Source organism: Lonchura striata, chromosome 13 (genome assembly GCF_050655825.1).
Source record: "Lonchura striata isolate lonStrDom1 chromosome 13, ASM5065582v1, whole genome shotgun sequence".
In the NCBI taxonomy this organism is placed as follows: domain Eukaryota; kingdom Metazoa; phylum Chordata; class Aves; order Passeriformes; family Estrildidae; genus Lonchura; species Lonchura striata.
In genome coordinates this window covers 11,218,394-11,245,039 of record NC_140715.1, presented here as the reverse complement: position 1 = coordinate 11,245,039, position 26,646 = coordinate 11,218,394, and the positions used below count along the sequence as shown (strand labels likewise).

At 39.7% G+C, this 26,646-nt stretch overlaps 2 protein-coding genes across 7 annotated transcripts; both read right to left on the bottom strand.

Moving 5' to 3' along the window:
- Positions 1-339: 339 nt before the first annotated feature.
- DDX46 (DEAD-box helicase 46) lies at positions 340-19,528 on the bottom strand. Of its 3 annotated transcripts, none has more exons than XM_085591267.1 (24): positions 19,456-19,528; positions 17,067-17,249; positions 16,648-16,788; positions 15,627-15,744; positions 15,308-15,473; positions 14,857-15,008; positions 14,471-14,584; positions 13,713-13,878; positions 13,395-13,515; positions 12,861-13,036; positions 12,299-12,420; positions 11,431-11,509; positions 9,559-9,641; positions 8,560-8,724; positions 8,057-8,219; positions 6,985-7,178; positions 6,316-6,453; positions 5,531-5,680; positions 4,718-4,915; positions 3,922-4,140; positions 3,249-3,393; positions 2,706-2,779; positions 2,169-2,247; positions 340-375 (listed from the first exon to the last, which is right to left on the bottom strand). In XM_085591267.1, the coding sequence occupies exons 1-23, from the start codon at positions 19,470-19,472 to the stop codon at positions 2,200-2,202; spliced, it is 3,132 nt and encodes a 1,043-aa protein (XP_085447393.1). In that variant the 5' UTR covers positions 19,473-19,528; the 3' UTR covers positions 340-375; positions 2,169-2,199. The 3 variants fall into 3 exon arrangements, with proteins under 3 accessions (XP_085447393.1, XP_085447392.1, XP_021405223.1); XM_085591266.1 differs by having other exon boundaries at positions 373-1,136; XM_021549548.3 differs by having other exon boundaries at positions 373-2,247.
- Positions 19,529-19,879: 351 nt separating this feature from the next.
- Positions 19,880-25,979, bottom strand: CAMLG (calcium modulating ligand). Of its 4 annotated transcripts, XM_085591270.1 has the most exons (5): positions 25,799-25,979; positions 24,265-24,719; positions 23,329-23,394; positions 22,199-22,287; positions 19,880-21,613 (listed from the first exon to the last, which is right to left on the bottom strand). In XM_085591270.1, exons 1-4 carry the CDS (start codon positions 25,959-25,961, stop codon positions 22,222-22,224), a joined length of 750 nt encoding a protein of 249 aa, XP_085447396.1. In that variant the 5' UTR covers positions 25,962-25,979; the 3' UTR covers positions 19,880-21,613; positions 22,199-22,221. The 4 variants fall into 4 exon arrangements, with proteins under 4 accessions (XP_085447396.1, XP_085447394.1, XP_021405151.1 ...); XM_085591268.1 differs by lacking the exon at positions 22,199-22,287 and having other exon boundaries at positions 25,520-25,979; XM_021549476.3 differs by lacking the exon at positions 22,199-22,287.
- Between the last annotated feature and the right edge of the window lie 667 nt (positions 25,980-26,646).

Genomic DNA, 26,646 nt, shown 5'->3' with positions numbered 1-26,646 from the left:
GCCAAATCATGATGTTTATAAAGATCTTGTCTAGGTCCATGGACACTCTTATGAAGAACTACATAGAGCTTTTCATTACTGAATTCCATCTTCTCCAAACTTTTATTCTCATATCGTTTCCATTGTTTATTTGAGAGTCTCTTTATCCCCAGCTTTTATGCATTTTGCTCCTGTTTTCATGTATCCAAACATCTTCACTGTGACTTTCTTAACTGAGTCTGGGCTGTGTGGCATTGCATTTCCAGCACAATAACAAATGTATAAGCTGCTGTTCCCATCACCCCTCTCCAAACAGCATGAGGTTAACTGTCATATGAAAAACCACAGAAGCAGTGCAAATGCAGAAAACAGAGGAGCTATTCAGAAGGACAGTTTCTGAAAAATATACATTGAAATTGTTTTTATTTTTGCTGGAATTAAAAAACCATAAGAATATTGACATTGCATTTAAAACCCCCAGGAAGTTAAAGATTATACATTTTTGCACCTTTGAAATCCAATAAAAGTATCTCCATCATGCCCTTTTTAGGAGATATCAATGTATGAACATTTTGAACCAAAACTTTTAGACTGTCAGGTTGTCCAAACTCCGCAGTGCTCTTCATTAAATACACAAATTGTGTCAACTTCCCTTCTGGGAAGGGACACTGTCCAAAAGTTAGACAATTCAACAAAGGATTTCTAGGAAAGACATCAAACCCCAGTCCTTAAGGAAAGGAAAACATGTATTTAAATGTAGAACAGAACTTCACTTTGGGATTTCTGGTTTAAGTTTTGAGAAGTGTTACTGTGTGTGCTGCTTCTCTCTGCTCTACTTTTACTTATCCTAAAAGTAGACTGTTGAGCTGGGACAGTCATTCCTTTGCTTCTTCCCTGTACTACAAATAAGGTGCACTGACAGGGTAACAGACAGTTGTATGCAAACATGAAGAGCCACTTAAATTACCTGAAGTTTGGAAAGAAAAGTTGTGAATTTGTACAGCCATGATGCAGATTGTATGATTTGTCTTCAGCAGGGTTAAAGCAGTATATACACAGCTGGTTTAAAATGACACCTTTCTTCTCAGTGTGTCAGGTAAGAAAAGCTTTCTATGAAAGTCCTTTTGAACGTTATCATCTTGAACGTCTTGCAGATACTAGAATGAGACAATTCAAATTGCTACTGCTTTGGCTCCAGACAAGCAGAGAGAAGTTAAATGCTTAAAGTTCACCATGAATCCTACTGGATATGGGCATGAGACCTCAAAAGCACCAGTAGCTGTCCCAGTAGCTTATTGACTGCAATGATAGTATTTGTGGAATTCATTCATAAATATCACTATACATTTTTACTTAAAGCCATGTCCTAACAGTAATAAAGATTACAATCCTAGGGGAATAAACACATTAAATGTATATATAAGAACACTATAAAAGAGTGACAAAGTTGTATTTCATTACAAAAGAGGTTTCTCTTTTCCTGCAAATTCCTTTTTAAACTAAAACAGGCTTTCAGTCTTATGTCACCGAATGAGCAAAAAAAAAAAAAAATCCTAAAATTCTGATGTTTAGGAAAAAAACAGGTAAACTATTGCCATACTACAAAACATTTCACTTTACAACAACCCCAGAGAGTTATCTATTACCTGGATGATAAAGAAAAATGGGGACATGAGAAGGATAAAATTCTTTAGTCTGATCAATGCAAGACTCTCTGACCTTAGGGGGACTTTTGTACAGGGAATGAATGTGTGTGAAACCAGCCAGAGAGATGCTATGGATCAGAAGAAAAATCCTGCCTTTATTTTGGTGTTTTATAATTTTTCCAGTATAAACTGATGTGTGAACCATTTCAACAATATGAAGCAGGTACATTCTAACAATTTCCAACACAAATTCCAACACTTTCATTTTACTTAACAGTATACTGTCTGTCAAAAAAAATTAAGTTGGTTTATTTAATATTCTTTACGATGAAAAGTGTATAAACTGCACTTTTAAATTAAATCATGTTTCACCAAAACTGGTCTGCTTTAAGACTGATAACTTTAGTAGAGAGAATTAAGATGCTTCAGCAAGTATCAATTTTCTGTTAAAAAAATGTCCGCAAGATGAAATAAAAAATTTTCTTAATTTACAATAAGCAGTGTAAACAGCAAAAACAACAGAAGCCACAAAGTTTCACGCACCAGCTGCTAGCAGACAGGTAACTCCAAAGGCTCATAGAACTTTGTATCTTCCTTTGTTGGTTGGTTGGTAAGAATTTTGCTGCAAATAAAGAAGAGGATAATCACAGTTAAAAGTGAAGATGGATAAATGAATTGCAATAAAACCCCACTAAGTTATTAGCTGGGTACACTGTAAAGCTACAGCAAGCCAGACCTCTCAACACATATAAAATATCAGAATGAGGGGAATAATCCTTTCCCCTTCCTGATGGTGCTGAAATTAGGAAATTTATTTGGACCCAACTCTTTGAGGGTCCACATCCAAAAAGCTCTGTCAATGTGTTATCTCCATCTGCTGGCTGATAACAGCTGTGTTCTGGCTGCTTAACCAGTGCCATGGATTTTTAGGCTGTTCCCTAAACACTGTTTTTGAGATCTATCAGTCCCAGTCCCTGATATTAATAAAACCTTATGCCAGAGCATCAACATTTGCAGAAGTCAATCTCATAAAGCACACATTAAGGCACTTTCCCTCTGCATTCTGGATATTGCACTCACCAATCTGATGAGCTCCTCTTTTATAAGTCGTGTGATTTCTGCCTTTGCTTTCTGTACAGCAAGTTCATTGGCACCTGAAGATAAAAATATGTATTATAATCTTAAACACTTTCTGTATATGAAGCCTACAGCATAAAAATTTGACTGTGTTCTCTTTTAAGGTAGATACTACAGTCATAAATCATACTGTTCAGAAATAAGTAGGATTCAATGTTTCTTGAGAAAAACTCAACCATCATGACATTTGCCAAGTTTTTGTTGTAGTAGTTGATGTAATTTCTTATACCTTTAACAGCCTAAAGAGATTTCTAGTTTCTTCCTTATTTCACACTGGCACAGACCTCTTTGTGCCAATTGTTCTCTGTGATCCCCATGGATCATTTGATAAGTGTATAAAGATAAACAAGTGTTTTTCAGTAATTGCAAAGTAACTGCAGTGAGTCTGTAACTTAAGTGTCCAAACACTGACTACAGAAATTCCATGTCTAATTACAAAACTGGACTCATAGCTTTAACAGAAATATTTATAAAAAGAATACCTACTTTCTATAGCCAAATAAATCTTTCGTTCTCCTTCTTTGGGTTCTTTGCCTGGAGGGAAGTAAGTTCCTCTGATTGTAATGGCAGCTTCAGAATATTCACTGATTCTCTGCAGTGCTTCTTTGGAGGTAACTTTCCATCTGGCAGTCTGCAAAGTAAAGGATATGAGAGGATAAACAAGGAGAAAGGCACCACACAAAATGCCAATCCATCAGTTCTGCCAGCATGGGCAGAACCTCAAAAGATAAATACAGGAAATTTGTACTTGATACTGTGAAATATAAATCCTCAAAATAACAGATGAGTTAGATCAGAGCAGCAATATTCTGAATGGCAGAAACACTCAGGTACTAAAAAAAGGACAAAGAGTTGTATCAGTCATGGCAGTAAAGCCTTTGCAAAATACACCAGATAGTGTCAGAGATTTGGGTATCAGAGAAGTGGGTAGAGGGTAAAGACATTTTTGTAAGATAACAAATACTTGTTTTTCTGGTACTCTCTGGAATAAGTCCAAAGCATTGCATTTTATAACCTGAGAAGTAATCACAGTTAAAGTAACAATTCAATTAGGAATTATCAGAAATAGGGACATAGTATTTTACTGGTGTTAAGTACGAAGAGAGGTTTTGTTAAATGATGGTCATTTATACTTGATTATAGCAAAATGGTTACTTGCCTGTGGGAAGTCATTGATCTCTAATTCCTCTTCATATCTCTTGAAGGATTCATTCTGTCCTCCATCCTGTTTCTCTTCCTCTTGCTTCTCTATGGGTACATAATTGAGCTTGGCATTGATCTTTTCAGCCAGTTGTTCTGCAATGGTTTTGGCAGACACGGTAGGAGCTTGGATTGTGCCTCCTCTCAGGATAGCATTTGTAGCCTGCTGCATCACATCCTGTAAAAGCACAGGTCCATACTGAGAACAAGGTAGCCAAAAAAAAATCCTATATAAACGAGTAAGGGTTTAATTAAAGCTGTCTATGTAATTTTATTGTCTACATAACAAATACATTCTCCAGACTTTTGTTCTTCCTTCCTTCCTCTCAATAACTCCCTTCACATCTGCAAAGAAAAGATCTTGGAGGTCTTCTGTATTTTCAGTTTAAAATATCTTTGGATATTCCAGAACAATTAAGCTCAATCTAAACACACTGTACATCACATGTACATCTCGTGCTTCAGCAGAGAAAGATGTTCTGAAACTCTGCCAAAGCTGATAAAACTAATTTTGTAATGTTATCAGTAATGAATTAACTCTTTGCCAGGGCAGACAAAGCATTTATAGTTCTATAGTAAGTCTTACATCAGCTCACTTATAAATCCTATATAAGTGAGTTAGCCCATCTTAAATGAGATCAACAATGCAGTATGTTACTACTGTGCAGAAATACTAAATCAAATGGCAACCAGAGAACAAAGAACTGAACAACCTTTATTAAAAAAGAATAAAATTAGTCTGTAAAGAGCCTGACCTTAAAGTGGAAGGGAACCATGACTTGTGCCTCTGCTCCAAGATTCTTCTGGGCATTGATTCTCAAAGCCAATCTTTTAGCAATTTCCAATTTTTCTGCATTCCCAGCTGATGGTGTAGGAGCATTTGATGTTCCTGGTGCTGCCATGTCTTTTACTCTTTTCTTTGAATTGAACATGCTTTCAATTTGTTCATCAATCTAAAGAAAATAACAATTATTTGATCACTGCATTTACCACTACATAATCTTGTCAACATAAAGAAATACTAAGGGGCATTTAGTTTAAATGTTCTTAAAGAAATTAATCTTGTATAAATGGTATAAGCCTGCTCAAAAGTACAGCTCAACAAAAGGATGATCTAATCAAGAAAAAATATGAACAGTGTTTACTTGCAAGGTCACAAAAAGGAATCCATCCAACATTAAGAAAGGAATTTAGTAAGATTTAAAATAGAAAATGCTACCATGAATGTCTTTAAAACACTTCAAATAAAAATATGTTTGCAACTGAGGACCATTGTTCTATTTCATTTATGCAAGATTAATATCCCAAATAATTTATGTGACATTTACACAACTACACACGTTAAGTGTAAAATACCAGTAAGTCAAAAAGAGACACTGAAAATCTTCCTAGATCTTGATATTCATAGCTGTATCTCTATATTTGAAGAATAAATGCAGTCAACAACAAAGGTCACAGAGTAATAGAAATCCATGCTCCTGCAATGTATTATGTAACCTACTGGGGGAGAAAATCCAATGCATTGAGAAAATCCACAAGCAACTTAAATCCTATTCCCAAGTGCTTACATCAACAGCTGTATCTTCATCATCTGAATCTTGCAAGCCAAGAGCTGCTTTTTGTAGCTTCTTTCTTTCATTAGCCAAAGCCTGTTCTGTTTCATCAAATTTAAAACCTTTGCCAGAGAATCCACTGCTTTTTTTAATCAACTTTCCCTCCTGAAAACAAAAACATGTATTATCATACTTATGAGTTTCAAATCCTAGTCCTTTAAGATTATAAACTTTAACTTTAAGATTATACAAATAATTTTGAAGTTCTTTAAAAAGCAAATCCTAGCACAGTCGTAAAGTGCTTCAAATTTAAAAGCTGCATTTCACAATGAAATGTAATAAAAAGAACCTATGTTAATTCAGCAGAGACAGTACTCTATTGGGATTTTCTGTAAGCATTTTAAATGCTTTTCAAACCCAGTAAAAAAAACCCCTCCATTTTTTCATATCAGAAAATTCCAAAGTCACTCTTCTCAGCATAAGTGAGATCCTCTGATGGTGAGAGTTCTAGAAATAATCATACAAATTCTGTGAAAGGATTTCATGATCTTGTATGTGAATTCTGTTAAAAGCCAAAATGCCTCTTATTATCTATTACAAACCTGGTGACAATATTTAAATTCTCAAGAACAGCTCTTTAAATGACATTCAAGAGCCCAATCTAGAGGTCACTGACACACTCAGCCAAGCACACGTGTTCCCACAGAAGTGACCCATGTATGTACACTGGACAACTGGACATATGCATGCACAGGCATTAAACCTGGACCAAGTCCCCTACAGAAGTAAGAATTACTTACAGCTTTCTGTTGGTCTTTAAAGTCAGCCCAGAGCTTCTCCAGATCAGGAGGAATTGGATTCCCAGACAATTCCAAAGCCTTAATGATATCACCAGCATAACGTGCCTGATCCTCAGTAATGAATGTATATGCATACCCCTGGTCAAAATTCATTTAAGAGACAATTAGGAAAAAGCTCTAAAGACACTATCTCTAAATTTACTGAAGCACCATTGCAGAGATGCTGATTTCTAGTCAATGAAAGTAATCATGACAGTCATGCAATAACTCCTTTTTAGTGGAAGTGTAGAATGAATAATGTGATTTCCCAGGAAGCTGATACAGAGGTAATCATCCAAAGATAGTAAACATTGAAATCTCTCCTTTCAACCAGTGTTGTCATGGCTAAAAGTCTGAAAAATTAAAATCTTATCAATTTAGTAGGGCACATTTCCAACAGCGAAAAACACCCAAACTTTCAGCCACAAATGGGACTTAAAAGAACCCTCAGACATCAGAAGAACACATAACTTCAAAACTTCAGACTGCTGAAGTTCAGAACATACTAAAAACACTCTTCTCACCAACAATACAAACTATTCCTTCTGTAGCTATCCCTTGGAACAACATCAAACAAGAGAGAAGGGAAAAATGCCAGTATTAACCAAACCTGACAAGGAGTGTACATACTTTGTTGCCAGCTCGCCCAGTGCGGCCGGCTCGGTGCACGTAGTCCTCATAGTGGTTGGGACAGCTGTAATTGACCACCAGCATCAGCTGCTTCACATCCAAGCCCCTGGCTGCTACAGATGTGGCCACCAGAAGTTTGCAGGTTCCATTCTTGAAGTCATTAATGATGCTGTCCCTGTCATACTGATCAATACCTTCAAGACAAAGCAGTTAATTATAAAGCTCTGCTTTAAGTCATGAGAATTTGTACACAGGTCAAAATACCCTCGAACTTCAAACAACCCAAACCACAAGCAAATAAAATTTCAATACTGTCATACTTGTGAAGGCAAAATACCTTAGCCAAAATAACCTCTATTATTTAGAATAATTTTTAGTTTTTCAACTACCAGGAGATGTTTTCCCCATACCAAGATCCTCAAAATGTTTTTTTTAATATTATTTTCTATTGTGTACTTCAGCTGAGACCTCATCTGGAGGCTTTGTCTGTTCTCTAAAGGCAACAGAAATCCGAGAAGAACAAGAATATTTCTCCCTCTTCCATTGCTGCATTCCTGCTGAACGGTGATTTTGTACTTACTGATTTTATATAAAATTCTCTAAAAAGTACTTTAAGATACACTGGGATGGACAGCATTGTAAAGAGATTTTTCTCCTCTTGCTACTTCCATTCTATTACTACTTGACAGAAGAAAAGTAAAGCAACAACTGCTGTTACTGTGGAATCTCAAATAAAAATACCATGTGATACTCCCCAATGGCACCCACTACTCTACAATAACAAGTAGTTAGCAATATTGCCTGAGAGGTGTTAACTCTAAGTAACAGTCCTCTTGCACAGACACAAGATTTGGCATCTGATGACATCTCACAGAGAACAATGAAGAGTAATTACACAATATCATGTCTATTTCAAATTAAGAGACAATTATCCTCCCCAGTTACACAGCAAAACCAGCTTATGAAGAAGTAATAAAATTGGTACTATACAGAAACTAAGTGATTTTTAACTACTGGATACCAACATTCTAGTTGGGAGTAGTTAATGTAAGTCCTTAAATTTGCAGATTACCTCCATGGAGAGACAAGCAAGGATAAGAGGCCCTCATTAAATCTTTCAATAACCCATCAGCGTGTTCTTGCTTATCTACAAATATGATAACAGATCCTTTCTCCTGATAATGTCCCAGTAGCTCCAGTAACTTCAGAAATTTGTTCTCCTCTTCTATGACAATCTGGAAAAAGACAAACAAAAGAGTATAATTTGTATCTTGAGTCAATATACAAATCCAGAGTATATAAAAGTAAAAATCAGGAACAGGAGATGAGTTTTCCAGGCTGTTCCCACAGCTAGTGGTAAAACAGCTGTTCAGCTTAGTGCTACAAACCAACTTTAAAAAATCACACTGCATTTACAGATTAGGGTGTTAATTTATTCTAAGTTCATTTTTAATAAGGCCACTAAACTTCTGAAAATAAAAGCTCTGTGGGTATATTGATTTATATTCAACATTGCTGGGAACAATCCTTTGCAAGCAAATGAGAAGATAAGCAAGGCAGATGTATCATACTCACCACGTGTTGCTCCACATCAGAACAGACAACACTTCTGCCTCCAACCTGCACCTCTATAGGTTTGCTGAGGATCCTGCGAGCCAGGGCCTCCATAGCTCTGGGGAAAGTGGCAGAGAACATGACAGTCTGACGGTCAGGCCTGACGTTGTCTACAATGCGCATGACCTGCGGCGAGAGAACATTCCCTGTTAACATCCAACTGCTGCAACTCCATTTCACACTCATACAAAGCTGTCATCTTTAAAGTCAGGTGGTATCTGCACCTCCCAGACTACAAAACATTCTTTACGGATTTCTTCTAGGCACCAAGCTGCTGGCATTGGAAGATGGCAAAACTTGCTGGATTCACGAGGAAGTTGCATGGCAATATGCAATCTGGCAGCAGCTCAGCAAAAATCCTAGGAAATGCAGCAGAAACTCTACAGCTCAAGAGACAAATAAAAGGAATTTTCCTAGTTTTGAAGAACAGTACAGCCCATGACAACTGGATGAGCCCTGGATGTCCAAAGCAGGATTTCCAACATTTCGTTCTTATCTCTTGCCAAGAGACATCAAAGACTTTATAAACAGACTACAACTACTAACACAACACCTGTATCAAGGAATTACACAGGGATACAACAAGGCCACGAGTATTCAAAATGAGTGTGTAAAATACTCTGTGTATTAGAGAAAAATCTAAGCTCTAGAATCACAGAATGGTTTGGGTTGGAAGGGACTCTAAAGATCTTCCAGTTCCAGCTCCTTGCCATGGGCGGGGATACCTTCCACTAGATGTGAGGATAATGTGATCTTATAATAATGTGAGTAATAAATAATGAGAGTTATAATGAGTTATAAATAATGAGAGTAATAGAAATATTAATCAGCCTAAACTGCTGTCCATATGCAGCATATCTTTTTGAACACCCACTGGCAGTGTAGTAATAATGTAGCGTTGTAAAACCCTCGACGTGAAAACCAGTATATTTTGGCACCACCCCTAATGTCATGAATTACCTGAGGCTCAAACCCCATGTCAAACATTCTGTCAGCTTCATCAAGTACAACGTACGTGACTCTACGCAGGTTTGTCACCCGTCCTGTGAAAGGAGAGGAAAAAACACATGGGAAACAAAATCAAATGGAAATATAGTTTCCCTTAGGAATATTTTTTAAAATGTTATACAGTCTCACTATCTTCTAACAAAGACATTAATTAATTTTTTAAAAAATTCACTAAATGTGAATTTTAATGTTCACACTTTAATCACACATACATTCTGGGAAATGTGTAAGTATGCACAAGGCCCTTTTAGTTTGTCAAACTCTTCTCTTGCATACCATCATAGGGCCAGAAGAACCTGTAAAATTCAGAAAACTGCCCTCGCCAAAACACATCATAAAACTAAGACTGAGCTGAAGCAAGGAGCCACATCAGCCAGTATCTGACAGCGGCACCTAGAAAAGAACATATTAGAGATTACAGCGTATGTGTGGAAGGCAAAGCCCAGTGCTAACTGCTGCAGCCTCAGAAAATTCCTTTATACACAATCTGTAATGCTTCCTTGGAATTAAGAATAACTATATGAGGATAACCATACTAGTTCTAGATCACTCTAATAATAGGAATAAAACAGAGCAAGCAGTCTTTTCAAAATTACTATTATATAAAGATTAAAACCTACCCAGTAACACTACTGAACTTAAAATCAAGAACCACCCCAAATTGTGGGACAGGTTGAAATAAAATAAGCAAGTTTTGTTTCTGTGAACATTTTGAAATTATCATGGACAGGATAACTAGCACCCTTCCCAAACAGTGAAGAGATTCCCTTTCATGAGAAGGATTTAACTCAAGGGTTTTAGAATCTTACTCTCAAACAATATAAACACATTCAGTACCACACAACTGTGGAATGACACTGCTAAATGCTCTCTGAATGGAAAAGATTTGTTATATTTTCTACAACTATCACTCAGACTTGTGCTTATCAAACTACAGAAGAATTTGGTCCTCTCAGCTTCAGCAAATTGTAGCTGAATCCTCAAATTACTTAAGACATTATGCGCAGCATTTTTTAATATGGAGTACAATATTAAGGAACAAAGCAAGTATTCCTCATATCTACACATCTATTTAACATCTTAACACTTTCATCCCCAAATAATAACTTTGTAAAATTACTTGGGAACAGCATTAATGTACCTACCTTTGACGATTTAAGTCTTGGAAGCCCAGTTCTATATGTCTTGAAGGTACTTTTTTCACAGAAGTTAAATAATGTCAACAGTTTAGTAGAGGTTTTGATGTGGAATAATTTAATAATAAAACTTTATCTAATAAGCATGCAATGGTTACACTAGGACAAAACCTCTTAAAGCTGCAGTGGCTCAATTTAATCCATCTGAATATCTGATATAAGGTCAGTTCTTTTACTTCTGAGCAGGTATTTAGGGAGGGCTTCTTTGTTTTTTAAAGCCAACAGATAAAGGCAGAGTCAGATGCTCTTGTAAAGCAGGGAACTGCTGAGCTACTCCAGCACAGGTAACGAATCAACGGGCAAACAAAATAAGCAACTGTTACATAACCTTTATCTAAATGACTCCAACTTAAAAAATTTGGACCAGCACATTTCAAGTTTAACAATGATAAACATTCTCAAAAACTCTTCAAGAATGTAGTATTTCCTGTCCTCCCCAAAAAAGTCGAATCAATATATGCTTAAGCCTATGACTAGTGCTATATATTCCCAACAGCTATACAGTGCAGCCTGAAGAGATATAAGAAAATTCCGTAAGACCATTTATCAAAATACATGATCTTTTGAATTTGTTAGAATTACACAACAAATGTAAAATAATCTCCAAAGGAAAAGGTTTTCTACTCACCATTGTTAGCTGCTAACATGTCAATCATACGTCCAGGTGTGCAAACAATAATTTCAGCACCTCTTTTGAGTTCAGCTATCTGATTTCAAAACAGAGTAAACAATCTATTACTTTTTGCTTTGTGATTTCTTTCAGATTTTTTAAAACATATATCACCTTGCAGAAAAGAAAACCACCTACACTGTAATACAGCTATTCTACTAACATGAATTATGTAAATATTTTAATTAGTAATTTCTTCAAGTCTTTGGAGAACTTTGCTTCCAAAGAGTAACCACCACCTGAAGCAGTTTTAATGAGGTTAAGACTTCAATGTGGTTAAGAGCCTTTAAGAAATGTCAGTGTTACATCAGCAACAAGTGATAGTAGACACACCACGTTCCACCACAGATGGTAACTCCTGTTGTTTCCATAAATGGGTGGGGTGGAGGTGTGGAAAACCTTGAAATTAATCTCTAAGTTACTTCAAGATGCAATATTTGATAATGCAATAAACCAAAGTTACCATTTTCAGACTTTTATTGTCATAAGGGGAACTCTCAGAAAAATACAGCTTCCTAGTAACTTTCAAACTATCATATCCCACTAATAATTCAGTTTTCATTTAATGCTCAGTACATACATAAAGAGAAACAAGTCTGAAATTTTAAGGATCATATCTAAGACGTTCCAGGACCATTACTATTTAAGGCTAAGTTATATGCAAAGCTTTTTGCATTACTACCACTTCCACAGAGAAGAGCCATAATGAAGACTGCAAATGCACTGGATTAATGGAAAAGAAAAAGCAACTAACTTTGCTAGAAGAGAAACATTCACTAATGAAGCCCTAGCACTCTTTGACAAACCAGGCATGTGTTTTGCATACCTGTTCACTGATTCCTGTTCCTCCATAAACACAGACAACTCGAAGCCCAAGTGTCTTGGAGAATTTCTTGCACTCCTTGGTAATCTGCAAAGCCAACTCACGTGTAGGTGTCATAATGACAGCTGAAAAGCAAAACATTTTCATCATATATTGCAATACAAGAGATGCTGTAATTTCCACAATAGAAATTAATATTTGTAATGATGTTTACAGCAATTTACTCCCTATTTTTAAGAATGTAATTTCAAGGAAAAGATAATTGAAACATGAGGAAGGAGTGGAAATCTGGTCCAAGTGTGAAAATCAAGGGAGGAAGGTCTTCCAGATCTGTGGACATGGGAGTGCTACTGAAACAACATGAAACAAACAAATGAGATAGCACAGTAATCACAAAACAACATTAAAGAGCATGGTGATCTTTAACTAAAAAAGAGACCACTTATCAAGTGACATTAGTAAGCACTTCTCCCTGTAACCACACAAAGAACTGAAATCCCATCTAAAGCATATACTTGATGTTATATTTATTTAAATAGTAACTTCGAAAATAAAATCTTTTTACCTATGGGACCTTCTCCTTCTTCTAATGCTCTCTGATCCATAATGTGTCTGAACATGGGCAACAGAAATGCAATAGTTTTTCCACTTCCTGTTTTAGCAATGCCAATCAAATCCCGTCCGTTCATAATTGCTGGGATAGCCTGGGTCTGAATTGGAGTGGGCTTTTCATAGCCATGTCTTAAGGCAAAAAAAATATTTTAAGAACAAAACAGAATTTGACAGATGTGACTCATGAAGTTATGCTAAAATTATTTTACATATTTTTACATATTTCATATTTACATATACATATCAGTGCCCTTCAAAAATACAGATCAAAGTGAGCAGCAAAAGCATGATACAAATGGCAGAGAATAGTTAATAACAATAATTCAACACAGAGTGATAAACACTCTGATGACTATATATGTAGGATTTACAAAGATGGACATGTGGCATTCATTGTGCAGCAAAGTAAAAGGTCCTTCTCGTGGACATAGGACAGAACACAGCAAGCAAAATCAAGGATGATACAGTTCATAAAGTGCTTGCTTACTTTTTGAGGGCAGTGAGAATCTTCATAGAAATACCACATTGTACCCAGGTTTTTATTGGTTTGGGACAGCCTTTTCCCTTGACTGTAATTCCTTCCAGCTCCAGCCTGTATACATTGACCTCTGAAATAAGAGTTTACATTTTAACAAAGCCAAACTTGACACTTCAACAGGGATGCACCTGATTTAACACTTTTCTATAGCAAATTGCTCCAAATACTTTTACATTGCAAAGAATTTGCTGTTCCTTAGCACACTGAAAAATCCACCATTCTTTTCTTCAATATCACCCAAGGTGTTCTGGTTGTATTTCTGTTTACCTTCTTGAGTCATTTTAGCTAGTTCTGGTACTTCAACATAGAAGTTTTTCCTGAAAGGTTCATATTCTATCTTTCCATGATCCACTGGTTCTAGCAGCTTTCTCTGCTTGGTCTGATAGCCAGTCAGGGCAGTCTGAAGGTCAACTTCCTCCTCTTCTGAGGAATACTGCAGAGATCACAATTTTTGTGTACATTAGGATTAATAAATTTTTAAGGAGATTGGCTTTTCTCATTTATAGTAAAACTATTCAGAAGTAACAGGTACTTCTTACTCTACTAGACATGAAACTGAAGACCTGCTCTTAACTTATATGTCTCAGTTGTTCTTTCCTCTAATGCTTTCATATTTCTCCCAAAACTTAACTCTCACCACGTTTTGTGTTACTGTTACCAATGCCAACTGCCAGCCCTGTCATTCAGAAATAATCACTGCCACACAAAAGAAACAGTAAGAGAAATTAGGAGAAAGCAGCCAGTCAGTAGACTGGTGTCACACTGCAGTCACAGCTCAGACAGATGTCCCCAGGTCAGCTTTGAAGAAGCAGCACTACAGAGCATGGCCTGAAGTGGCTGAGCTCCGGGGCCTGCAGGGTATTGGGTCTGTGACTCGGGCAGTGCTGACCCTGCACAGGCTCCTGAGCAGCAAAATACCCACACCCTTCACAGCTCTTCAGCCCAAACAATTCCACACACAACCAAAGGAAGCAAGAACAGGCACTTTGCCTGTTCACAAGAGAAATACAAAACATTTCCATTACCTCCATTGCATCTTGGTCATTCTCCATGAGTTCCCCTTTCTTCTTTTCTGACTCAGCAGCTGCCTTTTTGGTTGTCACCACAGTAACCACCTTGGTAACAGTTGGTCCAGTTTTCTATAAAAAATGTTAAAAAAAATTAATGCACCATTGTATGTAACAAAACCCATTCTGTAAAAAACATTAATAATATTTGTACTTCTGGATACATTATACTGAGCCATTTATTTGCTACTTCCCTTAGTGAAATTTTATCAGAATAATACTTGATAAACAGTTTAATAAAAACACCAGGAAACAATAGTTAAAGCAAACATACATTAAAACACTATTAAAACACAAAGTTCTCCATCTTTTAAAAGCAAGAAATATTTAACAAGTGGTTTTACCTTTTCACTCCCACCTCCACCTTTCACACTTCTCATATTGAACTTCTTGACCTCTTCTTTTACTTCTTCCATATAAGCATCTAAAGGATCTAACTCCTCATCTTCAACCTCACTGCCTTCTTTTTCTCCTTCTGCAGTTTCCTCTTCATCATCTAACAAGAGTGAAAAAGATGGGGATAAAAGACAGGGAAAGACAGAAATCCTTACATGTGTCAAATTACTGTCCACCCAAATAATTACAGTCCATTATATTACTATATAATTTTTCCTCATACAAATCTCTCCAGTTGGTTTATCAAAAATGCATCTTAAACCACCTGACACCATGACCAAATTAGGCTTTTTTATTTTATGGTTCACATTCTAAAAAGTAATTAGATGCTTTAAAGCTGTTGTAATAAAAATATACTAGGAACAGAAGTATTCTGTTATATATAAAGAGATTAAATACCATCATCATCTTCTAAACTCCATTTTTTCCCCTGTTTCATCTCTTCAATTTCTTTTTTTAGCTCTCCTATGTTTTCCATTGCCTTCTTGCGTTGTTCTTCCCTCCATTTCTCCACTCTTTCTTTTCGTTTTCTCATTTCTTCTTCTAGTTTGTTCTGATCAAAATTCTATGACAAAAATCAACCAAAAAGTAAAAATTAATGGCCACTGGCTTTACAAATGTAACCACTGAATGAGCAAGCTGTAGAAGACTGGACATCCACAAACATCCTGGTTTAAATTCTTTATCTTTTACATGTACAAGTGTTAGAAGTCTCTACCTCAGTGGCCACAGCATTTGTGGTAGCATCTTTATCTTTCTCTTCCTCTTTGTCATCTTTGTCTTTTTTCTTTTCTTTAGAGATTTCCACACCTTCTGTCTTTTCTTTAGATCTTGATCTGAAATGTAAGAGGAAAAGTTTCTTAGAACATTGCAGCTTTTCTCAGGGGGAGAATACATATATGGTGACAGAAACTTCTGTGGTTTTTTTTTTTTCTATAATCACCCTGTTACATTTTCAAACACCTCACAAAACACACTGCTTCCCAGACAATCTTTCCATGTAATGGAAATACTTCCTCTATCAGTAATATAGACTCCAACCCAATCCAGCAATTTATGTGCTTTTCTCATTTCTTTGCAGACTTGATTTTCAGAGCTCCTACAATTGATACTCCAGTTGTTCTGCGTTTTATTTTACACCTCCTTGAAGTCAGCATTCAGAAACGAGAACAGATTTCCTGTTTGTGGAATTTCTGGAGAAAGGTAAAGTGATCTAGCATCTTGCCATGGAAGTGTGAGCATCCCCCTAATCATACTGTCCTGGCTGACAGACAAAAGCTCTTCTCCCTGGGAAAAGCTACTCATATAATGCAAACATAACAGGCAGACTTGCACTGAACATAAAAACCATTTATAACAGGTTTTGTTATACTTACTTGCTTTCAATTTAAAAGAAAGCATCAAAACCTAATTTGTGCTAGCTTATGACAATAAATATAAAATTCTCTTTAGCTAATTAAGTATCATTAAGTTTTTTTCTTTGGACTATTCTGATACAAAACATACACTTATTCCCAAAGCTTTTGTGATTCCAGCTTGTCATGATTTCTAGAGTGCCATCACTACTTACGCTGTATACAGACTATTGTTATCATTTACAGACTTCCTGCTCACTTTATAGCAGAGCCTGACTATATGCTGTTTTCAATTATATCTGAAAACCTCATCAAGATACATTTAAAAGACAACGACCTGCAGTAAGCTTTTACACATTTCTAAAGCTAAGAACACTAGAATACCTGTTTTCTGCTTTCCTGTTCTTGCTTGGACTGGAGGATCGCGACCGTCTCCCTCTACTCCTGCTCCTTGAGCGCCTCCTGTCTCGGCTCCGGGATCGTCTCCTCTCTCGGCTCCGTTCCCTTTCTCTGCTCCTTGAACGTCTGACATGCAACAAAATTGTCTTTACTTAGGATATACTCAGAGCATAACTTTATGCTTCTATTGAGGAACAGGTTATAAAAGGAACCCACCAACCATCAAGACCGCTAAGAACTTACAAACTCCAGCACCAGCAAGCCAGAAAGCATTAAATAAGGAAAAAGCCTTAAGCATTGTGAAATCCACCACAGGCATCAGCAAAGTAACTAGCTGGAGTGGGAGAACATCAATATTCAGCGGACAGGCACTTTTAGTGCCTTGACTGGAGCTGCCGTCGTACCTTTGACGCTTCCTGTCCCGCGAGCGAGACCTTCTCTTGTCCCTGCTGCGCGACCTCTCCCGCCTGCGGTCCCGGTCCCGGCTCCGGGAGCGCCTGTCCTCGCGCTTCCTCTTGTCCGACGGGGAACGGCTCCGGGAACGGCTCCCGGAGCGCCCCCGGGACGCAGAGCGCTTCCGGTAATGCCTGCGGGCACGGTCAGAGTGAGCACCAGAACCATGTGCAGCAGGCAGAATAATTATCTGAAATTCTTGGGCTTCTTAAATGTCTAAACTTCTCCAATCATCTTGGCAAACTGATTAATATACATACTGTATGTATAATATACATATACACTCTTAATGATGCTGAAATTAGAAGGATTATTTGCTCATTATTTTTCTTTTAGTTTTAGAGTATTATTATAAGCACATGAGAACACCAGAACATCAAGAACAATTTCCTTTTCAGAAATCCACTGATTTCCATTTAATATATAGGAAAATCTGAAGGCTCTTTGAAACTATCTCAAAACCTTTCAGACAAACAAAACTGCTCTTTGTTACTTTTTATGCAATAAATGTTTACCCATATAAGGTAGGTGAACTATACTTCTGCTCAGTGGGAAAGCTGTCAGACTGGAATTAAAGAAACATAAACCCTCAAGGAAGTAACACACCTGTGGTCAATGCCTTTACCATGCTGACATTAATAGAAATTCTGTAATATCAAATATCACAACAGAAGCTGTCGAAAGTCAGCAAGATTGAGGGGTGTGAGGGAGATGGGTGTCTGCTTTCCTCCTCTCATTAATGCTCTTATCCTAACCACACTGTGGGGCAGAGCAGGGAAAGGAATTTTCTAGGAAACTCTTCAACTGAATGTAGAAGTCACAGAGGGACTGTGACTGTGACCATTTCCTCTTCCTCCAATCCCAGATTTTCAGACACCATGCCAGAATCATTCCTTTGTCACTCTCCTGTGGCTCAAGACTCACAGAGCCTTTCTCCTGACAAGCCCAATAGTCATGCTTGAGAAGAAGGAAGAAGCAGAGAAGACAAGACTTGAAGCCCCCCACTCTTTGTGTCACTTGCATGGTAGTATTAAAATAGTTCAGCTCTAAAAATAGCAGTATATTTATATCTAGTCTATGTTATGTGGTATATTTAGGCAGCACATGCACTTGGAGTTAGTACAGTAGCACATATCCACATCCTCCTGCCTATCAGCAGGATAACTGACTGCAAAGAACATCCTTCTGCATGGAGACTTTTGTTTGATTTTCCATCTCCATCTCAAAATGGCATGGGATCTGCTCTATAAATCCTCTCTTTCTAATCTTATAGTTTTAGAGAACTACTTTTGTTTTTATTTTTTCTTCCTCTATAGTGTGCAATAAAGACAAAAAGATGATTTCAAGTTCCAGAAGCCCCAGTGTGAGGAACATTTCCTCACACCAACCCTAACACATGCACCCATCTCCACCCACCATTCACTCTCACTCTCTTACCATTTCTTCACTTTTAAAACTTTTTGTACGTTAAAATAGAAAATTAATACAAGTTTAAACCCACTTTTAGCATTATTTTTAGCCCAAATAGAAGGACTCTGTCATTTTCAGAAGAGAAGCTATATTGTGATAAGCAACTGAGTCCTGCTGGCTGGAGTGCCAGAGCCTGGTTTTCAATTCAGAAGGCTGTAACAGAGCCCTGTACCACCCACTGCTGCCCCAGCTCATCTGGAACTAATTTAGATAGGTTTGTGGGAGTGCCTAGCTCTGCAATAGATCACTAATTTGGGCCCAAGATGGTTGTTAAAATTTCAAGTAATCTGTCTTTCTTGGGGTGAATCTCCGTGATGGACCTGGGAACTATTAGAGTGTAGCAGAACTGCATGTGAGGACTATCATGTCAGCTTTAGCATAAAAATCTGATTAAACTACGAGACAGAGGCATATGCCCGACAGCACTAGCAAATTGTGGAATGGCTTTAAAGCCTGGTAGGTGTGAGCAGCTCCGCATCATCTGGAGCACAGGTTCGGCCCGAGTCACACGCAGCACAAGGGCACATTACTGCCGAGCTGGTTACAACCCTAATCAGGGCTTTACATCACTGGGAGAGCGCAAAATATACTGCTCCATAAACACAAAAGACACGAACAAAACCATCCAAATCAAGCTAACCCCTCTGCGTGGGCAACGATGACATTTTGGAACAAACCCGTGAAGGCCGGAGGTGCTGGTGGCACCTCGGACCCAGCCAGGCCCGAAGCGCCGCGCGGCCTCAGCGCGCCCGCCGCCCGGGAAAGCCGCGCCGCGTTGTCCCCTCACGGCCGCCTCCCCGCGCCGCGCCGCCCGATCCCCGAGCGCGCCGCGGCCGCCGGGCGGGCGAGGCGGCGGCGCCGCTCCCTCACCTGGACTCGCGGCCCATGGCGGCGGCGCTCCCGCTACGCGGCGGCCATTCCCCGCCCGCGCGGCGCGCGCCCCGGGAGCGCCGCCCCTTCCGGCCGCGCCGGCGCCCCCCGGCGGGCGGAGGGCGCAGCGCCGCCCCGGCCCAGCCGCGCACAGCGCCGAGGAAGCGGGTAACCGAGAGGCTTTTAATAGAAAACAATCGCTCCGGCAATAAACGTTAAACACAACTACGAACACCAGCAGAGGTAAGTTAAAAACGGAATAAAAGAGATTGGTTTCTTGGTCTAAGGTCGTTTCTTGATCGCCGTTTCTTCATCGAGGTTTCTTAATTAAGCACAAGCCCCTCCTGGTGCTCTGCCCATGCAAGGGTATTTATCTGATTAAAATTTATGGTGAGGATTAAAATTCATAGCTTTTTACAGGTACTGGTGTAGGGATTTTTCCAATTTATTTGTATTACATTTGGGCATATAAATAGAGAATCAGAACAAGTAATTTTTAAGTAAACTCATTATTTATGTATCTCAACTTTATCTTAAATTACTGTAATTTCAGTTTTCTGAAATTACTATCTAATATAAATAAATTTAAAGTTGCTGAATCAATACCTTTGCTGAAAAACCTAAGTCAGAATTTTCTGCAACCCAGCCCTTTATATCTGTAATATAATACTCACCATAACAGAACCAGTTTAAAAAAACCCCATGAAAATGGTCAAATCAAAACATAAGGTTCTTGTATTCAGGCCACAAACATGTCTCTAATTTAAAAGTCAAGAAAGCATCACTAAAATTGCAGGAGGAAGCTTTAACAAAAAATAATCAACTGAAAGCTGGGCCATTTAGAGAGATACAATTAAACACATCTGCGCCCTAAAAGAACCTCTGCAGGCAAATACCAAGTTAAATATGTAGTTTACTATGCTAAAAATAGGCAACAGCCTATACTACCTGAAAGTCCAGACTTTAAAAAGAAAACTACAAGCTGAAAACACTACCAAATTTCGCTTCAACAGAGATTTTCAGAGATTATCAGTGTTTAAATTGACTATTTGGAATGACACTTCCTCTCACTGTGCAAAATTCCTAAGAGATTGAAAACAAAACTGTATCCCTTGTAAGTTTTACAAACACTAGAGCAAAGATTTGATACTGCAGGCTGGGTGCCAATATGTAAAATTCTCATGAGACAACTGGTAACATAAAAAAAAAAGTATCAGTACAGGTGTGAGCTGCACTAGGATTAGGTTGCTGGAAACTCATAAACAGATGTGGTTAGTTCTATTTTTTCTTACTTTTTGAATAATGACCTTTATAAGCACCAAGACCTTCTTGTTGTTGGTTTTGCCCAGCTCTTTTCCACAACAATCAAATTAAGTTAATCACAATCACAACAAGTAAAATATGGCAAGGCAGGGATAAGAACAACTAAGTGGCAAGTTTCACCAACATTCTCCAGAAAGCAGCTACTTGGTTTAACATTCTGAACTTGAACATTTGAAAAGAATACAGGGATTTCTTTTCTTTAGAGCTTTCTGTAAAAAATGGGAACACCAAAAAATGAGCAGGTCTTGTTAGCTATAGTCATACAGGATATACACATATATATGGTTCTGCTGGAGGGAATTCTTTTCTTGTTCTCACTGAAAAGAACAAAGGCAGCTTTGTAAATGTTTATGAAGGAGGCTGAGAAGGGTGTCATCTAACTAAAACAAATAAATCATCCACTGTCACTTGCATCCTAATCTTCACATTTGTAATATGTAGACACAGTATTTAAATAAACTGAACCAACACAACTGGCAGTCTGGGACCCTGCTCTCCCTTTCCCAAAATTATTGGATTTAAGGCCCCTTTCAAGCATTCTAACAGGTAAGAATTTTAATGAAGGTTTAGACCTGCCTGCACAGTCAAATGTTAAAAGGAACAGAAAGCTTTAGTGTAGCTACTGTGTGGAATTCTACAGTCATCATGGTACTTCAGAGCCAAAAACCAAAATAAGTTCATGGCAAAAGATAAAAGTAAAGAAATAGACACAAAGGTCTGTGAAAACATCTCCCATTTTGCTGTAGGTGTCCATGGAGCGACTGATCACTTCTGCAGGGATTCCAGAGAGGAGAAGAGCAGCAGTCAGTACTGTTGTTTTCACCTTCTTCTCACACTAGAAGGGAAAGAAAACCAATATCATGTTAGTTCTCCTAATCCAATTCTGCTTTACATGTCACCGATGTTGTGCTAATTTCACACGTTCCAAATGCGTTGTCAGAGTAGCAGGTTTGCATTGATCCTGTCCAGACACACTCCAGGAGTCACAGCACTTATCCGAGACACAGATTCCTGCTGTGATGGATCTACCAGTGACAGGCTGGCTAACAGCAGATAAAATTCATCCTGGATATTCTGCCTCCTTCACACTACTTCTCCCAGCAGGCTGAGATGTGAGGCTGGGCAGCTGCTCCTGCATGAGTGGGAACATTCCCAGACAAGGGAAATCTAGGTGTAAGGAGCCAAGCCTGGCATCTCCACTGTCAGAACTCGATTAATCCATTCCACTATTCAGCAAAAAACAGAATCCCAGAATGGTTTGAGTTGGAAAGGACCTTAATGCTCATCTCATTCCAACCCCCTGTTATGAGACACCTTCCACTAGACCAGGTTGCTCAAAACCCCAGAAATATTGTTAAGTTTTCTAAGAAAAAAATTATTTAGAGTTGAAAACCAACTTTTCTGTTTTAGAACAACTTACTTTGGTAGTTTTATCCTCTGAACTCAGAAATGCTCCAAACTTTTGAAAGCTGTTCCATCCTTAAGATGAGGAATCCCAAGGATGCAAGTCTGACATGCAGGAAAAGGTGATAGTAGCTGAAAATTCTAATAATTTGATGATAATTGCTGGATATTTTAATTTAATCCAATCTAAATTAGGCTTTCTGAATATTTCTGTGTTTCATGGGAGAAAAATGAAGGTTAACAAAGGGATTGACCTCACCCACCCACGTCTAACTGCAGTAAAAGCAAATTGTGGAAAGGAGCCACCTCTTGAATTCTGAAACTGAAGGGTGGATTTTAAGTACACAAGAAACAAGATCAAGGTGATGTACCAGATGAGCTGGTGCAAATCTAAGGCTAATCTTACTGTTTTGTGTTGTGACACATCAGCTTAGAATGACTATTATGATATGCTTAACTACAAAACAACTGCTGATTTATTCTGATTTTCTACAAGTAATCTATTATTCCTTTTAAAATGCAAATTTTCCCTTTTAACTGTGGATTGAACATCATTCAATCCCACTCTGCACCACAGAACTGACAAAATCATCAACCTAACAAATGCTTAAGGAACAATTACTTGTTGTAAATATATAAAGCAAGTGGTATAGCAAATCTTGCTAATAAGCAGCAAGTTTCACACACAGATAAATGTCTCATTTCAAGCTGTCATTTAAACCAATACCAGCAGTGGAAAAAACTCAACATTCTGCCTCATTTTTTAACAACACTCTCCCAGATTTCATTGGGATATTATATGCAGAACAGCTGTTTAGCAAAACAAATAATAACCGGGGAAGGGCATGGTCTAGAAGAAAAGCAAGTTTCCTGAAGACATGAAAGAACTACCTGGATTTCCTGGTCAAACACTTTGAATTAGGCTACAGCTACACAAGCTGCTAGTTTTCACTGCAGCTTTTAAAAATATCCTGGACTAAATCTGGAAAGATTAAAAACTAGTATAAACTATCAGCGCTGGTCATTCAACTATACAGTTTAAAACAAGGGAAGAATACTTCACATGCATCGGTCCTAAAATACAATCTAAATACAAGTTTAAACTTAAAACACCTCAAATTAATCTAATTCTGAAAAAAAAATTACCTTTGGAAAGTACTTGGACAGTCCCATGTAAGCAAGTTGTAGAGTAAGAAACGGTGCAAATATTGACTGAAGGAACAGAAAAGAATATATAAAAATTAACTTGGTCAGAATAGCTAAGAAACACAAAGATTTAATGCTTCCAAAGCAGAAAAGAAAATTATTAGGTAAAAATTAATTTGTGGAACAGAGCAAAGTTGTTCTTGAATACTAAAAATCTAAGTAGACAAGTTACATGCCAAAAATAAGGTTCTGCCTAATATTCATTGAGCCAAAAGAACTGAAATGGCAGAAGAGAACAGCAAAGTGCAAAACTGAGCCCAGGGATCCAGGAGCTGTATGGCTGCAGCTGCATCACACCTCTGTGCTTTTGTTCTCGCTGGCACTGGGAATACTGAGGAACTACTGATAAATGAGTATCTTGGTACAACTATTATTCTTAGAATCACAGAATTATTTGGGTTGAAAGTGGCCTGAAAAGCCATTTCATTCCAAACCCATGGGCAGGGATACTTTCTACAAGATCAGGCTGCTTCAAGCTTCATCTAACCTGGCCTTGGACACTTCCACAGATGAGAGCTCTATTCTTACTCTATTATTCTTTTGTAGACCCTAAACTCGAGGAGCAGCTGACTCATATGCTCACCAAGATAGGAATAAACATGCAGGGCATTTAAGCTGCAACAACTATTCCAGTGTTCCACAACAACACACACAACAGACCAAATGTGCTGCTCTCAGTGGTTACACAGTGGCTGTATTTGTAGCAGATAAATCTCATAGAATTCAGCATTTTTTTTTAGGTTTTATATAATTTTTGGAAATATAGAGTGCCTGAAGTTCCCAACTGGGTCGTTACCAATAGACTTCAGCCCCAGATATTTCCCAGTAACTTGCACCAAGCAGCAAGCCCCAGCAGGACTGTGTCCCTGAACTCACCAGGTACTTGCACACGAAAGCCCTGACCACGATGGCGAGCAGAGCACACCCCAGCAATCTGAAAATGCGGAAAGAGTCAAACTCCTCCGCCGCATTCCCGTTCTCCTGGCTCGGCTTCTCACTCATCAGCTGGTTCCTCAGCTTCAGAGCTTCATCAAACCTGGACAGGTACTGCTCCAAGCCATGTCTCGGTGGCCGTGGTGCAGCCTCAGAGGGCAGCTCTCCCCTGTGACGCTGACGGAGCTCGCCTGTCCCCTCGGTGACCAGCTCTGGGGCTTTACCAAACAAGTCCTTGTCCCCTCTGAGCTCTGCCATGCTGCCCGCATGCTCGGTCGAGCCTGTCACGTTACACATAGAATCACCAAGCACAATCCGCTTGGAAACTGAAGGAATGGAAAGGGAGTTTGATTTCTCTTGCTCGTGCTGAAGCTTTAATTCTGTGTGACCTTCATCATCTAAGGAAGAAAAATAAAAACAGAGTTACGCATGCTGTGTACATGGAACAACACTTCAGCTACACTGGGTCAGGATCCTGGGCCTCTGCTTCCCAAGAGAAAAGACACATTTATGATTAAAGAGGGCACTCTTCATGGAGCAGACACAAGACATAAAGCTGTGCAATGCAGGTCAGAAGTTGAGGCAATAGAGATATTAAAACACTGAGCTTCCTTAAGCAAGAGCACTGCACACACAAACAGAAAGATCCAAATACATGGACTGAAATTAAAAAAAAAAGACAAAGATTTGCAGAAAGTGACCCAACCAAAAGAGCACTAATACCTGACAAAGAAGCAGACAAGAGAAGTGCACTTTAGCTTGCTGTTCTACTGTCAGAGGCAGAGCAGTGTTAATCTGTTCTGTATGAAGCCTGAAGACCCATCTTACAGAGACAGAGGTGAAGGCAGAGAGCAAAAGGCAAATCAAGAGCATGTCTGGACCTACCACAGAGCAAGAACTAACACTTCAGGAATTCTTTTCAGTGTTAAGTCAGACTGATTCACAGCTCATGGGCATCCTTATAAACCAAAATCTGAGAATTTTTCCTGACAAGACAGCCCATTTGAAGAATGTACAGAGATATAAGTGCACTACCCAGTATATGGCTCTGCAAGAAAATTCTGCGTAACAACCACAAACATCTATGTCACTATCCAAATGTGAGATAACTTGGCTATAAAAAGCCAGCTATGAAAGGCAACAGCTACTGACTAAAAACATGGGGGAAGCTCATCGATTCTTCAACTAAAAAACCTACTTGCAGTGAAATGACAGCTTGTATGCTCGCTGTCTAGGGACCGTGCCGGGCCCAAGTCCCGACCTTTCCGGCGGCACAGGGATTTTTTGGGCGGGTCCCTGGCGGAGCAGGGCAGGTCGTGCTGTGGAAGCATCCCTGCGGACGGAGGCGGCACTGAGGGGAGCCAGCCGCTCCTGCTCACCAGGGCACCGCGGGCAGCGCTCACGGCCGGAGAGGCCGAGGCGTCACCGCAGCCCCGGAGCCCTCACACAGCCCCGCCGCACCCGCCACGGGGCTCACCCTTGCCCGCCGCAGGCCGGTGGAAGCCCATGATGCGGTTGATCCGCTCCTCCGAGTTCATGAGCAGCTTCCTGCGGCGCAGCTCTGCGCGGCGCTGGGAGGCCGAGAGCCCCGCGGGGGGCCCCGGCGGTGCGGCCGCCGCTCCCGGGCCGCCGTCCGCCATCCCCGGCACCGCAGGCCCGCCGCCGCGGGCCCGCCCCGCCCACCGCGCAGGCGCCGGCGCCGCCCGCCTCCAGCCGCTGAAGCGGGCGCCGCCATTTTGCGTAGGGGCAGGAGAAGGGCGGGGCGCGCTGGGAGAGCGCTCCGCGCGCCCCTCTCTGACGGCGCGGCGCCCGCACTCAAGATGGCTGCCGCGGCCTCAGGCGTGACGTCAGGGTGCGGGGGTGGGAAAGGGCGATGGTGGCGCTGAGGGGAGGCGGTGACGGGGACACACACGGGACAGCCCCGAGTCTGGCACGGCACCGCCGCGGGGCTGGCGGTGCACGCCGAGGACACACCAACAGACAAGCACCGCTCGAGGACGCCAGAGCTACTGGCATTATCGAACAGGGAGCGTATTGACTTCTTTGCTGTAAGATCCAGTTGGCCTAATATCCATCTTTATGGCCACCGAAAATCCGGCAACACCTCTCCTTGTGTGCCAGGTAATAAAACTGCCACGTTACCCTGACCAGCCCATGACACATAGGGCTCCCATCAGCACCACTGTCCTGGCACCGAAAAGCTGCAGTGCCCTGCTCGGAGGCGCTGCCATGGGAGCGGGACTCGCCTCCAGAGCCCGGCAACCCAAAGCCACGGCCAGGACAAACCCGCTGCCAGGACAAACCCACGGCCAGGACAAACCCACG